The sequence below is a fragment of the Lepisma saccharinum genome, chromosome 3 (assembly GCF_977018435.1).
Source record: "Lepisma saccharinum chromosome 3, izLepSacc3.1, whole genome shotgun sequence".
Classification (NCBI taxonomy): Eukaryota; Metazoa; Arthropoda; class Insecta; order Zygentoma; family Lepismatidae; genus Lepisma; species Lepisma saccharinum.
Window position 1 is genome coordinate 70457081 of NC_139231.1, and position 18478 is coordinate 70475558.

General features: G+C 41.1%; 1 protein-coding gene across 1 annotated transcript in view; it reads left to right on the forward strand.

The window, feature by feature from the left end:
* Positions 1 to 18478, forward strand: part of dysf (neuronal PAS domain protein dysfusion) — a 388516-nt gene that overhangs the window by 263872 nt on the left and 106166 nt on the right. The window contains exon 4 of the mRNA XM_083118732.1: positions 8065 to 8154. Within this exon, the coding sequence (XP_082974858.1) occupies positions 8065 to 8154 (90 nt within the window). The remainder of the gene's footprint in view (positions 1 to 8064; positions 8155 to 18478) is intronic.

The following is an 18478-nucleotide window of genomic DNA, read 5'->3' on the forward strand; positions in this document are numbered from 1 at the left end:
GTTAAAGTACAGATATAAGGTTGTAATCAACACCATTTTTACAGCACTGAAATTAAACGTTGACCAAAGTGCGGTGTGGACTCCCTGGGGCCACTCTCGGTGTTACCCACAGCATACAATATGAAATAGATAATTAAATTACTTTTAGGTCAAATAAATTTTGTGTATTGAATCCAAAGGTATAATAAATGTGACTATGCAAATCGCTTCTCCACTGTTCTTTTTTCTGACGACCTTACTGCTTGACACAAGTCGCGTGCTTCTCGTACTGAATTGATGTTCAGCACGTTTGTTCAGACATTTAAATCTACAACTGAACCTGATACCTGCCTGTTCTACTTTTTGATACCGCAAAGGGTTCGAATTCCACTACCGTATATCGTGTACCTTTCGCATGTACTGCTCAGCTTTCCATGTTTCTCACGCTTGTTTACAAGTGTTTCAGATGCGACTGCTAAAAGGGACAAACTACTTTCTGGGATTAGATGAATGCGGAGAAAATACCTCCACAGGCGCGTTTTCAATCATCGCTTTCTAGTTGCAGGCTGAACCGCTTCGTTGTTTGAAATCTTTCTCTCACGGTTACAGCTAACCTTTGCTAACGGACAGCGAGCGAAAGACATGAGAGGCGATTCTCGGAAAACAAAACACATTCTGTTCAGAAGCACATTGCCTGGTAACGTGTTACATTTTTTGAAGCCCGTTGGTACACGTTACAAGAATACTTTGCAATTGTCCTTGAAATGAGTGACATTTGCAGTAACCTATCGTTTATTTGTGTATATAAGCGTATTTTATTTGTAAAGAAAATTCTTTAACATTTTAATACAATGTTGATGATTTTTGTTAGTACGAGTCAAGGTATAATATTCTAAGCAATAGTCAAATTGGCGTCCATGACTTCCTTTTAGAAATTCCAAGATTGTAAGTTCGAATCAAGTTAGTGTGGCTACATTATGAGGATATAATTATTGTAAATACCTTTCAATTAAGGGACTGTTCAAACTTTCAGCAGTAAGGCGTCCGCGGAAATGTTTGCGGAAATTGACCATTGACAAAGTGATGTAACCAAGAATAAACTAGGATCCCAATAATCGCCTATGAGTCGTTGACTAGAGCCACCTACCGATTATTTATCAACCTCTCAGTTTACGTATAGAGTTTTTAAGATAACCCTCCATAGAAACCAATTTTACCCAATTACACGTAGTCAGTACTGAATTTTAGTATTAAGTAATTATTATGGTTAGATTGAATTGCCATCTGGTGGAGGGTTCCAAAAGAGAGATTTTTTACTGCTGAAAGCTTAGAGTTTTCTGTCACGTAGTAATCCATGACAAAGAGCCAGTGGCGTATCTCCTGCTGCTAGCTGTCACAAGCGAAAACTTTGAAGTATTATCGATATCTCGAACTCGTGGCTTGTTGATAGTTTATTCGCCTGTTGAGAGTTTGATTTTAACGACTATTCCAACCACACTTGTGTTGAATGTCTTCTGTAACCTTCTTTACCACCTCGTAATCTAGTATTAAATTACAAGATATCTGGTGTTTCGAAACAAATGCTATCCAAATGCCATCCAAGTATGTTCGACACTTTTGGAGCAATGCACTCGGAAGAAGTTTTGTAAAGACGCACAAATTTGTAGCATATTGTAAGAATATTAAAGTGAATGTGAGATGCCATGTTGTCTGAAGTTACTGTGAATCTCATTTTCTTTTCATTCTCTTGTTTGTGTGAAAGGAAGCAGCAAATGAGGAGCTAAAAGAGTTCTTTTTTTAAAGTACGTGAAAACTAGAAAAAAACAGTTTCAACTCCGCTTCAAAGTACCACGTGAGGGATGAAGGGGAAGTCGGACATGAACCAGAGGTGGAAAATTTGGTAAGATAAAGAGTAAAAGACAGGGGCGGAGGAGAGAGAAAAAGAGGTGAGGAGAATAAAAAAGGATTCTGAGCAGTTCGCATCGAGCTGTTAAGTGTGTGGTTGGTCTATAGTGAAGAAACTTTGAAGTTTTTTTTTTTCTCGGTCTAAGCGCTATGTTAATAGCATCTTCTCTTTAGAGTCTGCGCATGTCGTCATTGTGACGCGTTAGATGCTTAGAACAGCAGTTTTAACGTGGAGGATGCTACAGGTGCGATCTACTATTTCGTTCCTGAAAATTACAAAGATAATTTTACGGAATTGCTTACGAGAATTAAGGACACACACGGTGGTAATCTTTGGTTCAGTTCTCGCCGTACTGACCGAGGCTTCTCCGTTGTTTTCATGAGCCATGTCATTGTAGGCCAATGCTGGGATGGTAACTTGAACGGGTCAATGCTGGAATGGTAACCTGATTAACCGAGCAACGCGTTGAACAATCCGCTTGAAAGAAGTGATATCAGAGCGCACACAAGTTTCTCCTTGTCTTCAAGTGTAAGATACGAGAAATTTTATTTGGGGAACAAATACATGTGCCTTGTGAGAAATCCTGTTGGTTATTCTAATGGCAGCTGCGCAGAAATCTTGCGCGTAGGAATGTAGTGCATTTGATTGTCATAATACTTAAAGTAGCTGCTATATTGAACTTGCGGGACCTTATATTATAACCTGTACAGTTACGACCATTATATTCATTGGTACATTAACACCAGAACTAATGTATAGGGAAGGTACTATGCTTTTGTTTACGTTACCTTCATTATTACAATGGATGAAAAATAATTCATCTTTTGTATAAATATTTTATGCCATTGTGTCACACAATTTCTCTTGTTTCTATTTCAACTTTCTCTGTGATTGCGTACGTACGAGTGCTTTTTTCCCCTTCATTTCAATATTTCGAATAAGAACTTTGTTCAGAGCCTTTCAATTGTGGATTTTGTTGTGTCTTGTGCGCTCGAATTCAATGTCAATTGAATCGTATACGACGGCTTTAGAAATGGTACAGAGACTAGTGGATACCAGACTTTGTAGTACGTTGTTAACTTCTGCATCTCTTATGCGTCGAAAGGTGAGACCAGGCATACAGGCTTCCTCATTCAGCTGGACGTAAGGTGTCGTTTTCGGAGGCTCTCAAATATCAACCTCTCTTCCACTCAGTACACACTACAAACGCATATTTGCAGGATAACGAGTCTCTGGTGCCTGTACCCCTCAGGAGCCTTGCGTTGTTTCTTGCTTACTTGTACAGTCACGGACACTGCCGGCTTGTAACGATTCCATTGAAAGTTAATGTATTCATTACAAGCCGGCAGTGTCCGTGACTGTACCTGTGACTGCCCTTCAATAACTTCATCCTCATTGTCGCGATTAGTCAAGTATGTCAAAAAAGCGACGCAAAATACAAAATTGACTTGGAGAATGGCTTCCCTATTGTACACTCTCAGCTAATCTAACCTGCGTCATGGCTGTCCGTAACCTTAACTCTCAGTGTGAACTGGCCCACAGGGTTTATGAGAACGGATGAAGGTTATTCAAGCCAGGACTATATAATTTTAGAGTCTCTGATAAAAAAGAAAAGCAACCAGTTAGGTGAAAGATGCTTGAGATTAACATGCAACTACCCGCTACCCGTCCACTTCTGTGACTCCACCTCTTCGCATAGGGCTGGGTTCATAGTTTCCGGGAAAGGCTTTTGATTTCGTTTCTTTTTGTTTCCTTTCGTTCCTTTTTTGCACCTCGTACCGGACGGAAGAGAGAGAGAGAGAGAGAGAGAGAGAGAGAGAGAGAGAGAGAGAGAGAGAGAGAGAGAGAGAGAGAGAGAGAGAGAGAGAGAGAGAGAGAGAGAGAGAGAGAGAGAACAAATCGTGGGAATCCAGCTAAAGAGGAAACACGCACATTTTCCTCCCGAACAGCCGAAGATGTTAAACATTGTTCACCGCGCTCTACGACAAAACAGTGAAAAATCGCGTTGTTGCAGGTCGTCGCTTCCATAATAAGGTTGTCCAAAAATAAATCTATGATTAACGGTGGCCATTTGTTACCAACCGAAACTCGTGGTAATGTGGTTTGCGCTCCACTGTACCACGTGCGAACTGGACTGTATTCTGAGGACAGGAGCTTCTGCCTCTAAAATGTTTCGTGATACAATTAGGATCCTAACCTGCGAATAGAGCCGCGTTTGTTCACTGGGTGGGAGGTTTGACTGCCACCCAGGAGACCCGGGTTCGATTCGGGTGGTGATACTTGGGTAAGCAAAGGCTCTGGGGTTCACCCAGCCTCTGTAAATGGGTGCCTAGAGACAAGCCTGGGGAAAGGGGGGGTAAAGGTGGCCGGACCGTGGTGCTGATCGCATCGCCTCCACAAGTGAGAATGTGAATGGGTGGAACCCTGTCTGCAAGATGCAGTGATGGCACATGGGAGGGTAAGGTAGAATGTGTGCCGGGGGTAACTTACTTACGAATACTGACACCGTGCATCGTTTCGTATCATTGCCTCCCGCCTATGTGCTGCTACTTGCGAAACTGTTTACATACTTTTCTGTTTTATACTTTTTAATTATAAATATTTGTAATTGTCTTTATTGGGTAATATTCTATATTTTGTATATTTATTAATTGTTAGTATAATTGCAAAACATAATGTAACACTTCTACTTATATAGCACGAAAAATATGCTTCATAGAGTTAGAAAAAAAAATTGTAAGTGCAATCCTACAATAATAACAAATAGCATGATTTAGGGGGTACGGGGAAAATATCTAAGCCTAAATATCTAAATCTGGTTTCAAATTCCGGTCCAAACTACTAAAATGTTAGCCTCGGCGGGGATCGAAGCCTGGATATTCTTGATTTCACCCATTCGCTCCTCGATAATCTCACTGGATCATGGTGTTGAGATTTGGTGGAAGATATTTAAGGGATTTTGTTCCCATGTCCAGACGGAGCAGCGAGGGTCCTTTCTCTTCTCCCCCGCCCCGACCTTTGCCTTCGCATGTGTAGCCACCGTTTCTCTTCGCCCTGCAGGAAGGACCCTGTTACTTTTTGCTTGTTACTTCTGTTGCGTCACGCGAGGCGACTGTGGGAAGCTTGTTCTTACGCTCTTCGGCCTTGTTAGATGCAGCAATGGTACTCTTGATTGGTAATCAGTTAGCTGTATCAGTGCTAGTGAGGATAGCCGAGGGGCTCCTTAAAGAAGCATTTTACGTCGCTTTTCTTCCTAGGATTAATCACGACGATGAGGATGAATGATGAAATGATGATAGGAGAAGTTCAGTGGGTTCGAACATGGGACCTCGGGCTCAGTGTTGCCACATGAAGTGAAATTTCCCTCAGGTAGATCACTTCTACCCTGAAGATGAGAGTGACGTTAGCTCTCGAAAGCTTGGAATCTTTTCCACAACTCACCTGGTCGATAGCCCGAGAGAATCTTTTCATCATTCGTCGGCAGGAGAGCTTCAAGTCTTACTTCAAACTTTTCTTTCTTTTTAACGTAATTTTTAACCTAAATATAATTAAATATTTTAAATTTTGGGCTTAGGAAAGTTAATGTTTTCTCATTATCATAATAATTGTTACATATTTGTAATTATTCAGTAACTATACGCCTAACCTTAGTGAAAATGCTGACATTTCGTATGTTTCTCGGAATTTTCTGTCAATAATGTTCCTTCTTGCTTGATTTTCATCCATTCAATAAATCCTAACGTTTCTATAAGTCAGTAGAAATAGTTGCGACAACACAGCTCTGTCTGCGTACCTCGTTACGCTGACCAGTCCGACACGAGGTTCGGCTAGGAAAGCCAGAATACAGCGGCGATGGGACTCTACTGGGCCAGGAGCAGTGTCAGAATTGGAAAAGGAAGGAGAGCCTTGGAACTTCCTTCATCCGAGAATGCATATTTTATTGTTTTCCATCAGTTATTCGAAATATTAATCTTGAAACCGTGCTAGATAGAGCTCGCAGTATAAACAAAATGTGCCGGGGGCGACCAAGAAGTGAAAATGAAATTGGCTGGGACACTGGCACGGAAGGATTGATTTGCTTTATTTTACTTCACTTTTTGTACCACTTTTGGCTAATTGGCGAAGATGGGGGATGAGTGATGATGTCGTAACGATCTGTAGAACCTTTGAAAATGTAAAGTACAAAGAACTCCGAATCCCAGACATTTAGCCATCACCTTTCCAGTCAGGAAATAGCTAGAAACATCTAAGGAATGTCTTGTCAGACATTGACGAGCTTCCTTGATCGCCATCATTGTAAACAGGTGTAAACAATTGCACTCAAGGAAGAGATTAAAGGTAAATGGTCGACATTATTGAGTAAATTCAATTGGAATAAATGTCTGGGAGGACGGGGGTCAATGATCAGTCAATTACAAGCATTACGGAGAGAGAGACAGGAGGACAATTTGAGCGAGAACGTGTTACAGCGAGTCGCAAGTCGAGACTCTTTGTACAGTCGCGACCATAACCTTTCATAGCAGATCTTCAGCTGCTGCGCAGAGACAGTTATACGTTTCCATTTGCCATGCTGATCCACTCTTTGGGGGTTTAAAATTCAAGTGTTGTGTGTAGTCAGTACCTCTCGCATCTTACCATCAAGCTTACCATGAACAGCGAGTTGCTCCATAATCAAGGATGAATGATCAGTGAGCTACGTCAACCCAGTTCGATCCCACATACCGAAGGATATGTTACGATATGATGAAATTGATGCATTAACACTCGCAAACATCCATGCCCAGGCCGGGATTCGAACCCGGGACCCCTGGCGTTGTAGCGCCATGGGGCCGGCCTGGAAGGAAATGCCTGCTATAAGATGCACTAGAACAGGCTTGTGGAGGCTAGCGAGTACAGGAGTCGGCAAAAAAATATATACTGCGAGGGAAGGCGCAGATCCACGGAACCGCCTCCTGCCTCTTCTGCCATGTCACACTGCAACGTTACTCACGAACGCGACCACCGAAGCCCCCTGCCTCTCTCACATCTTCCTTTCCGCCCCTCTACAGTAACGCTGCTCGCTCTGCAGTCCACATGTACAGTCAGCGGCAATAAAAATGGGGCACCTAGATCCTGAAATACTCGCTTTCGTGCCAGGCGTTGTGTGTCGCCGTAGAGTTAGACAACACACATAACGCCTCGCAGGGAAACTAGTATTTCAGGATCTAGGTGTCCCATTTTTATTGCCGCTGACTGTACATATGAGAGCGCGACTCCACGAATACAGCGGGTTGTCTAGGTCTGCACTAGAAGGATATTGTCAGAAAAAATGACGAAAATATAAGCTGATAGATTATATTGAATTAAGTGGATATTATGCTGGCATGAAGCGTAAGCTTAAAGATCGGAAAGCCTTGAGTTTGCTGTGGAAAACTACCCTTTGGATGGTGGTAGGGAAGTTGACGGGGGTCATTTCCCCCGTAAAACAATAAAACAAAAGCTTTTTGAGCCCAAGTGTGTGTTTTTGTGTGATATTTAGTAAATGTGACTGGTGTGCTTCCTTAGTTCTCTTTCTGGCGCCGTCACAGGGATGGAGAGTTATGCAACACACCTAGATTACGTATTCTCCGTCCACGGACAGACTGACATTAATGTAAGCAATGGCACGTGATTTGTGAACTTGCTAATTGTTTACTTCTTAACTGAGCTTGTCCATAGATATATTGCCCGCAGGTATATAGTTTAATTCATAAATATAAAGTCTCATAACATCGCCGTAGCAGCGTAGTTTAACGGTATAGCCTAATCGTACGCACTGTATTCTAATGCGCAAGATTCTTGCGGAAGAGCTTCCATCGGGACTAGCCAATAGAATTTCTCGCACGTTACCGGCTTTTGTTGATATCGACTTCATTCTTACGGTGGACGGAGTATTGGCCGCCAAACCACACTGAAAAAGAATTTGCTTTGGATAACATGATAGTTTGTTTCCAGTAAGAATCTAACCGTAGTTAAAGTTACTATACATTTGCTTGGATCCCTAAAAAAGTATTGGTCGGACAAAACTTGTATGGTAAACAAATCGACAAGTTCATAAATAAAGCGACACAAAAACATTGTTTAAATTTGCTAAAACAGCAACCAAATAACCTTGCACTTGGTCTGAAAGTGTTACAAAGTGATTTTTCTTATTTTTGCAGGCGCTGAGTGGGTTCCTCATGATGATGACACAGAATGGGAAGCTCCTGTATATCTCGGATAACGCCGCTGAGTACCTCGGCCACTCCATGGTAAGTGTTGCCAGATACAATTGCAATTTCTGTTATCATTCATTGCAGAGACTTTCACGGTGCAATCCAAGCTCCTCCGGACCAAGTTTTATGTGTAGACTACATTTTTGGAGCTGAAGGAACGAACCTCGCAAAAGTTTCAGAGCTTCACGCGAACTACAATTTGGCAATAATACTTCTAAATTGTAGATCGTGGTTTAGGAGGTGTACAAGAATCAATGGTGGACACACACACACTGTTAAAATGAGTCGAAAGTAACTAAACCAATACATACAAGTGATATTTACTCAGGCTCAAAGATTTTGCTGTTTAGGCGTTCTCGCAGTTTGATGCGCTTTGTTTATTTTGGTCATACGTAATATTTTATTTGTTTTCTGTTAATTTCACAGAAATCTGTTTGATTTATTTGTTAGTTTCAATACTGTTGTTTGTGTTGATTTAAATTTGTAATTTTGGCTGTACATTTGTTACACGCAATATCGGAAGCGGAAGTCATTTCCGGTTTATAAACATTTGTAGAACTCTCTAATCTTTTATTGATTCCGTTGCCAGGACAACAGTGCGTGAAAAGGCGAAAAGTAAGTTGAAGTGCGTGAGATGATGTTAATTTTGTGAAAAACACTGTTATAAAGGAAAAGCCGCAGCTTAATTGAAATGTGATTGTATTTGTGAATATCGTTGTTATTTTGAAGTGATTGTTTAAAGATAAAATGTGTTATTAAACTTGTAAAATGGCAAGAAGCTATTTCTTTTTCTAATCGTACGTCCTGAGAATGCTCAGTGTCGCATAATATTAAGGAGTCTCATAACACATCACAGTGAGATTGGGTAGCTACCGTGACGTAGTGATCCACGTAGTGACGAACACCAAAAAGGAACATCGCAAGTTTAATAAATCTGATTAATTTTTTTTTCCTACTGATTATACAGAGTTTGTTCGCTTTAAATCCGACCATTTTCGATTCGGTGCTGCCACCTGGCGTATCATGCTGGAACTATGGGTCTGCTGGCGGGAGCAGTGTGTGTCTGACCTTGTAGGTGCGTGAGTGTTGGTAGTGAATGTTATCAAATGGCGCTGAAAATCAAACGGTATTGGGATGTTACGTAATGGCCCTTTTCCATGCTAAGTTTTCATACGTACGCATTGTGAAACAGTGTCGGGAGAATGGGTTAACACTCGGGGTGACTACTGCGAAAGCTATTGTGGCCCGTTCCACACAACAGGCTCTCCTTGTGAAACATTCACCCACGAAAACCACCAGGAGAAGGGCTGCAAGCAAAGTGTCACCCTTAGTGCGAAGGGGGATCCGTCGATTGGCGTGCCAAGAAAATCCCCCGACTCAACGTGATATGGCCCACAGATTTCACCTCGCACCGTCAACTGTGAACAAAACAATTTGCAAGCGCCTCAGGTTGATGTGTGTGCGGAAGGCCCGTGTACACCACCACCTTCTACCGCGTCACATTGCCGAACGTAAGACGAACTGCAGGAAACTGTATGAAAAGTACCTGGCGGGTTCCAAATGGAAGAAAGTTGTCACAATGGATGAATCATATGTCCATCTCACTGCTGGTGGTCACATTCGGGCGATCACATACCGTGACATTGACGGCAAGGGGCACAGCAACTTTGTTCGTCAGTGCAGGGAAAGTTTCCCTCGTGGCTTTATGCTTGTTACGGGATTCGGATATGAGGGTAAGCTGATGATACGCAAGGTGGACAAAAACGTGAAGGTGAATGCCAGATACTTCCAAGACTCCATTCTGATACCTATCTATTAGAGAGACATCCCACAATTGTATGGAATGGACGCGAACCAGGTGATGATCCATATGGACAAGGCTTCGAGTCATACCGCCAGAACATCACTACGTTTTTATCAGGAAATGGCAGAGGAATTAGGAATTCGTGTCGTAACGTTTGAAGACATTCCTGTGAAAATCCCAGGTGCCAGTCCAATGGATTTTTGCGCATTTGGACTGTTGAAACGAAGTCTTCAACATCGCCGCCCGCGCACAGTGGATGGTCTATGAAAAGCTTGCAGGGAGGAGTGGAACAGAATTCCCATGCTTGTCCTGCGCCGGAGCTTGCTGCAATGGAAACTGCGATGCCGTGCGATAGTCCACAATGCTGGTGGTCCAATAGAACATGATCGGTGGTGGCGGCGCGGTATCTCTTAAGGTGAGTACCCGTTCAACATGGTCGGATATAAAGCGAACAACCTTACTGTAGTATGGCACACACTTGCATATTTGTGCAACATATATGGACAGGCAAACCACGCAAATTGATTTGAAGTTTTGTAACTGTCACTTTTTCATGCAAGCAACGTTGGAAAAAATAGGAAATATTTTCTTACGGAGTAATGAAAGCGGAAGAATACAGACAATGCTCGCGAAAGAACTCTGTGACTAAATATTGCTTCTTACTTCTGACTTTTCGAATTTAATCATAAGTGATTAATTTCTATTCATTTTTGACCAAATCGTTTTAAGAGTGCAGGTACTAATTTTGTAATCACCATAGCTGTTAAGTAGAAATGTTTATAGCAGCTAGAAACCACAGTATTTTCATTGTAAACATTCTTGGTGACGTTGATGTGTAGAAACAATATCACGCTTTTGGTGCTATTACAACTAACGACTTCTTCATCTACGTCACCACGTGTAATTCCTCGTGGGGAAGCAGCACTAAAGGTGGGATAAACTCACATGGGGAACTACCATTTCGGCTTCCAGACAGATATCCACATTGATAGAGAAAATGGTGGGAAGTTCATTGTGTGTAATATCATAGTGGTTCGGTCAACTTCTCCATGGGGAACACCATACGTAAAAAAAAAAGATTGGGAAGTATACGTGTAATAGTCCTATAATTCTGTCTGCGCTGTTGCTCATTTACGAACGACAATTAGTTTTGTTAGCGTCGATTCTTTGTCAATTGAGTGAACTCGTGTCTCAATCTCGCCGTCGAAGGTTCTGGGTTAGAGTCCGGAATGTGCTTATTCTTGCATCTAATAATTGCAAAAATCCTCATCGTCGCGATTTGCGTAAAGAGGTAGAAAATTTCCCCATCGTCGCGATGAGTAAACTGGAAGAAATACGATGCTAAATGATTAAACTACAAAAAATAATTAGAAGTATTAAGGACCAGATCTTTAATTTTATACAAGATTTGGCTCTTTCTGCTCATACGGTTTGGAAACACTGGAACGACAAGCCAACGGTCCGAGAATAAGGAATATGGATGGTGGTTGGTCCTACAAACAGTAATGTCTCAATTAAGAAAGCAGTCCGCTTTCAAAAGGTGAAAACTTGCATCGTAACGCACCTTCTAATGTCCTTTGAGGCCGTCGAAGCATTGCAAGATTAGCGTCGCAGCCCCACCTACGGCATTCTCCGACACCAGCACCAAAGATCCATATCCGTGCAATCTAAATGCACGTTTTCACTGTGGCCAGGTCTGCATTGAATAAAAGGGCACAAGGGAGCCAAAGAGAGCAACGGAATATGAAAAAAAAAATGGAAGATAGATGGCGTCGTCGTCAGTTGATGTGCATCAGGGGCGGTGAGTCAGCGTTTTCACGCGGACATCTGAGAGGCAGTGAAATCTCCTTTGGTATCCACTGGTGCTTTCTTCGGCCGCGGCTCCAGTTTTGCTTTTATTTGCCACGTGTAGCCTTAGTTCCGAATTTTTCACTTGTTAAATCCTTTTCTTTCGAACTTCGTCTCTGTACACAGTCTAAGGCGGTCCTTGGTATAGACCTAATGCCAGGACGAAACAGCGGCCTGAAATGTATAGTCGGGACTGGGCCTGCAGTTTCAAGTGAGATCCAAACATTGAAATGTTCCCTTTATGGGAATCTAGCTCCCATACCCTCGAAACCCCTCCCCCCTTATAAAGAGATAGCGCTAACCCCTTATTCTAATTCTAATTTATGATTGTCTTATATTACGTACAGTCCCTGATGAAAAATAAAGAACTTATCATTCAATCTTGGGCTCAAATGGATGTGGCGCGCGCGGGAAGGGAAGCTAGATGTAACTACCTACACAATATAAATTAAATAATATGGTCGCCGCTATTTTGGATTATAATTGTAAATATGCACTGATTACAAATTAACGATCTTTAAACAGTTTGCATCATTCAGATATTTGACTGCTGGAAGTTCGATCACCGTACTGTGATTAAAGTCTTATGTGAATTTCACTCGGTTTTACAGCTTCATTCAGAAGAAATTTCATCACGGCTCTCTCTCTTCCACGTTGCCGCTAACAGCCAAAGTAACAGGACTGCCCACAAATAAGTTACTTTTTCAATAAGTGATTCTTGTTGCCCGCGACGTTAGCGATCCATGCGGTAATAGTAAACACTTGTCTCTTAGAAATGAAATCTGTTACATGCATCTGGGTGTGTTCAGTTATTCTGAAAAATCGGAAGTCCCGGTTTGACTTGAACGATCCTCGTAAACATATGAGATTAATTATAAGTTAATGAAAATAGATTTTAATTTTAGGTGGTGTTTAGTGATATAAAGCAACAGACTACTTGCAATTCGAACAAGAAACATGTACCACGAGTTAAATCGTATCTAATTTTTTAAGAGTTAAATCGTATCTATTTTTTAAGAGTTAAATCGTATCTTCTTTTTTAAGAGTTAAATCGTATCTTCTTTTTTAAAAGTAAAATCGTATCTATTTTTTTAAAAGTAAAATCGTATCTATTTTTTTAAAAGTAAAATCGTATCTATTTTTTTAAAAAAGAAAATGGCTTAATTTTAAAGTAACTCTATCTGCAAGTAAGTTTTCTTCTCAAATACTTAACTGTAACGGAGTTACATTGGGGCGAAATAATGTAACTGTAACTTTTAAAAAGTAACTTTTCCAACACTGCATGTAAGTGTGTGTTTTTTTTAAATCAATTTATGCACGAATAGACTAATCAGGACTAGACCTACAGTCTGAAGTTTGGGTCCGAACCTCTATGTACCTCCGGAAATCAACACGGGACCCCTTGCTTACAAGGCGACAGAGTTACCTATACGCCATCGGGGAGACCCACCATTGTACTAAGAACTAGATTTGTGTCCGCTAGCATGTCAGAGGAAAGGGGTGCATTTTGGCTGACCCGCGAGTGCAACACTGCTGCAAAGGAATTGCCTAGCTTACTCTCAGCGGGTGTGTAACGGGCGGGGATCTTCCACGGTCCACAGAACACGGAGGCCCCCTCCCCCTTCCCACGTTCTTCACGTCGTTTCTCCACTTTTTTTATCCCCCCTCTTTTTTTTAACTGGCTGTGGCAAGAAAGAAATTGGATAAGTAGAATGGAAAGGGATAATTTGGAACTGTCTGTCTAAACGCACTTCAAAAGTTATTTCCATCTTATTTTTCTGCTTTTCTTTTTCTTTTAAAGAAGAAATGACGTGAAAAGGGGAGGGGGGACAAGATGCGAAGAGTGCGGGAGGGCTGGAAGGGTTACGAAGCTCTAGTAGATGACGAAATCCTCCATAAATCACACACTTATTGAGTGACTTATAACAAAAGGGCTTTGACCGCATTTTTCACTGTTTTTGCACAGAAATTAACAGTATACGCAAGAAGAACGCATTCTCTATTAATCTTGGTTCGAATTGAATGAACGATTGAAAAGAGGAAAACATTTCTTCATTATCAGTAGTCAATTTTGTAAAAACAAAACAAAAAAAAAAACATTCTCCACCGCTTCCAAGAAGAAATTCTTACAGACGCAAGGTGGGTGCATATGGGCGACTCAGTTGATGGCAGCGAGCTATCATTTGTTGACGAAATGACGTCACTTAGGAGACACGCAAGAACATACAAAAAAAGCAAACAAATTAATTTTTGAACTAAACTGTTTGACTAACTGTCAATTGCATTAAAATGCATATACATGGAAATGGTGCACCCATTTTCTGAGTCGTCGTCAAGAACAAAATAAGCCTGAAAGTAAACTTGGTAACAGCCCTTTGACGTCCAAGACCTGTCAAGCGTCACAGTGTGCCGAGATGTTAACTTTTTCTGCCTTTTTACGGCACGGTGGCCGAACGCGTTAAGTCGTCTACTTTTGATCTCGCCATCGAAGTCCCCGGGTTCGAGTCCCGGTGTGGGCAAGGATGTACCTTCATAATTTTCATGTAATCATCACTCATCCTCATTTTTATACATTTTGGTGTACTGCTACATGGTGATGATGAGCGAAAATAATCAAATACCCATACCTTATCAGGTATTCGATCTCAAGACTCACACTTTCTCAGAACGATAGGCCATCCCTGGACCACATAGGTTCCTGCTTATGTTGTTATATAAAACTGTGCAGTACAGGTTGGATGGAATTTCTGCTCGTGGGCGCTTCCCAGTTGCCATTTTTGGGTCCGCCACTGCCTCAGCACCCCGATCTATCCTTTTCGTTACTGGTGACGTGGAATTTAAATTAATTTTCGAAAAACGCGTTATTTCGAGTTCAGCTTGTGACAATGAACACGCAAGTTTTAAGAAAATCAAAAATTGTAACGAACATTAACAGTGATTGTCCTAATTTGCATGAAGAAAAGTTGTTTCCAAAAGATGACGTCATAGACCCTCATTCTTTGTGTGTATTAAAAGGTAGAGCGGTGCTTCCTCTTTAAAACCGTGGAGTTATTTCAACTTTAGAACACAGATCCAAGCGATTTAATTACGTAAAATGACGTCATAATGTAAGGAGGGGTAGGGAACGAAAATCCGAGAAATTGGTCGCGGTAAAGCTGCTCTTGTAGACAGTTCTCATAGATCTAATATAGTTCCGGCTAGTAGGGTTTATTGTGGAGTTTGAAATTACAGAATTCTTGACGCGGCTTCATCTTGAAACTTGGACAAGAGGAGGAATCGTAGGGAAGCGCCTTCGCTTAGAATTCCTGGGAACACGTGCTCTGATCTTGGGTCAAGGTCGCCCTACGTCTACAACAATGACGCAGGGGTCATGTTACGTGTCAGTGAGCCCGTGACGGGATTCCCCTCCCGCGGGGAGTCCCTCGTAATGAGAGCAGCGGCGTATCAGGGCGGGGACCACCCCGGCTCCCCTCGGAACGGGCGTTCGCTCCACAGGTGGTCCAGCGCAGCATCCTCCTCCGGAATAATAATTCCATGATCTTATTTTTCTCTCGCATCCGTTCTTCGTCCTCGCACACCCCTTCACTCTCGGGAGGTGTTCGGAATTTCTGGATGGATGCTCGGAGATGAAATTCAAGAATGGTTTCCCAGTTTTCATGCCAGAAACTCTTTTATGCCTTTGGCCTCTCTTTGCTCCAATCTGGGAACCTAGAATTTCCAGAACATTCACTACACACACTTCCTGTAGGGAATTATTGTAACTAAGGAGGATTTACGGCAATAAAAGTCTCCAAAATGGTCAAAAAGACATCAAAATTATGAAAGTAAGCACTTAAAACAGACTCTGTAAACCTGGGCCGCCCAAACTACGGCTCGCCAAGGGATGTTTAAATGGAGCCTGCCCAAATATTGATAAAACTTGAAATTTTATTCTGAGACATTATTTGTAGCGAATATAAAATGTAATGTGACCAAAGGCGAATTACTCAAGTATAGGGCGACCACAAACAAAAGAACGTTCAGCCAAAAGCATCTCACATCTTCATCCATCCATTCAACTCGGACCATAAGGAACCTTGCTCTACTCTGTCCCTCCCCTCCACGCGCGAGTAAGATGCACAAAACACGAGGTTCCGCGCAGCTCCTTTTGCCTGTGTTTCCACTATAGTAGGTTATTCCCACATAGAAAAATAAAAGGCACCTCTGTTACAAAAGAAAATGAACACGAAAAGAGGTAGTGAATGTGGACTTACTTCAGTTCTCCTCGTCGGTTGCGATTTTTTTGTTTTGAATTTTTCCGTATTGTATTTTCTTCTTTTCCGTCACTTTTTCTCTGTTTTGGCTAATCGCGATGATGAAAATGAATGCTGATTAGGTTAAATTGAAACGGGACCCCTCACAAAGGATTACACATGCCCTGTCCGGTCTCTAGCCAGGAACTTTAATATCGAGATTGTGAGTAGGCCACTCAAAACGCTCAACAACCGAGGTGGATAATATTGATTTGAATTAATAATGCAATTAGTCACTAGGTAATCATTACTAAATGGAATTCTAATGTCTGTCAACATGTTCTTATGTTGTGAAGTTGTTCTTACTTCACAGGAAGTTATGGAACTATACCGAAGGAAGAAAATTAGGATTTGCTTTTGTGAGGTTGCTTTGTTACACATAACAAAACAAGTTAAACTCGTGCAAGCTTGCGACTAGAAGAAAGAGGGGGGCGTCTAATTGGGTCGAAGAATCAGAAATATGGTAAATACTAGTTTACATTCACCATACTTTCATCAGTTAACCTACAGGTTAACAGTAAAAGATCTGTTTTCACTCTGTGTCAGTAGATGACTCCAATTAGTGGGTGCGCGAAGCAGAATCGTAGGCGAATCATATGTATGGACTGATGATAAGAACTACGTCTACTATAGGATGAGACAGTTTGTCTTTTCTTTTAACCATAAACATTAAGTATGCTTCTTGCACTTTAGAGAACAATCCAGCGGAAAGAAGACAATTCAATCAACTAGTGAGTGAATAGTGTGATATGGAGTTCAATATTCTAGCATGACTGACGCCCCACTGAGAACAGAAACTGTTGGTTGACTTGATTCTTCGTTCCGTATGCATTCTGCGTGCATTTCAGTGAACTTGGATCTCTTACACAATTCAAATAACACAAAATGTAAATTTTTTGAATTTGTGTATTGCATTGTAATTGCAAGAGCTAATCAGGGCAGGTTTGCAGTTGATATTAGTAATCCACCCGTTTGGCGGCGCTAGTGATTCTTGCACTCACCTCTCCAGGTGGAAGCGTCCCATCCTTTCTATAGATTAGTCTCGATGGCGATTTCTGCAAAAGGGCCAGCGACAACATTGAGAATACGGATGTTCCCAACAAAGCCCATATTATGTAAGAGTGTTTATGGACATTCAAAGACCCCTTTGAGCAGAGGAATTCCCGAGTGCATAGAAAATAAGGCCGATGTGTGTTGATGCTAGGCGGGAGGCGAAACGCTACATCTGAGTGTGAGCGTGTTTGCTTTGAAAATTTTCATCACAATGGCCGCCTTGTGAGACTACTCTCCCGACAAATTCCCAAGCGAATGTAAACTCTGGATGTGAAGCAGATACAGCTATCAAGGAAGATTTGCCACTTTCAGTACTCAGAACTCCGAAGAAGCTGTATTTTACAAATAATGACCCAGTCGCGTCTTAACTTTTTCGTTAAATCAAAGATATTTCATGAATGTTCGTGCAATTGATACTGAGACTATTGTTTGTCGAAATGATTGGTACATCCGTAACCGAGTATGAACAATTCTCAACACGCTCAAAAGTTATAAATAAAACACAGTCTGAAAGATATCAACAAATATTACTAAATCGGTAATTACTTATTATGTTTAAGCAGCACAAAAAATGTAACAAACCTTGAACCTTTAGATTAGCTTCTTTTCCTGTGTCAGATGTCACTGGACGAACTATTTGCAAAACTGGAAACATATTTCCAAGTAATTTAATATTGTATTGAGATTCAATGTTACTTCCCTGTGGTTAAGACAGCAAAATTGCCAAAAAACTATCATCCCTTGGTGTTCTTTTTTTTAATTGAAGTTTTCTAAGGGTAATTCAGCGTAAATTAAGGTATGTGTTAAATGTTGTGGAAATTATATTACCATTCTAGAAAAGACTCAAGGTCCAATATATGAAGTCATCCAACAGCGTTAGTTGAACACTGCACGGATCCACCTGTAGAGATTCAACCATTTTTTTTTTCAACACAGGAACTAAAACAAGAAAATATAAAACCTTACTCAATTTTAACATTGAATATACTGCAACTCCAAACCACATTATATTTCAATGCAAACTTTATGAAACTTACAGAGAACTATTTTTACAGGAATTGTACAGGAGTGGACATCAAGCGCCACTGACACTGCCTTGTTTACTGACTTCACCTTCATCCTCGGTAATCTATATTCTTACAAAATATCTTAATAAGTCTAATATAATTCTGTAAAAGTGTAATGAAATTTGGAAACTATTTATTATGAAAGGAATAATTGTGAGTAAATATTATGTGCATACATGTATATAATATCAATTGATAAATTGTTAACTGGTGCATGGATTTTGTCGACAACCAATAAATATTTTATATATAAAAAAAAAAATATTTAACATCCTTTACGTTCTACATGTTGACCC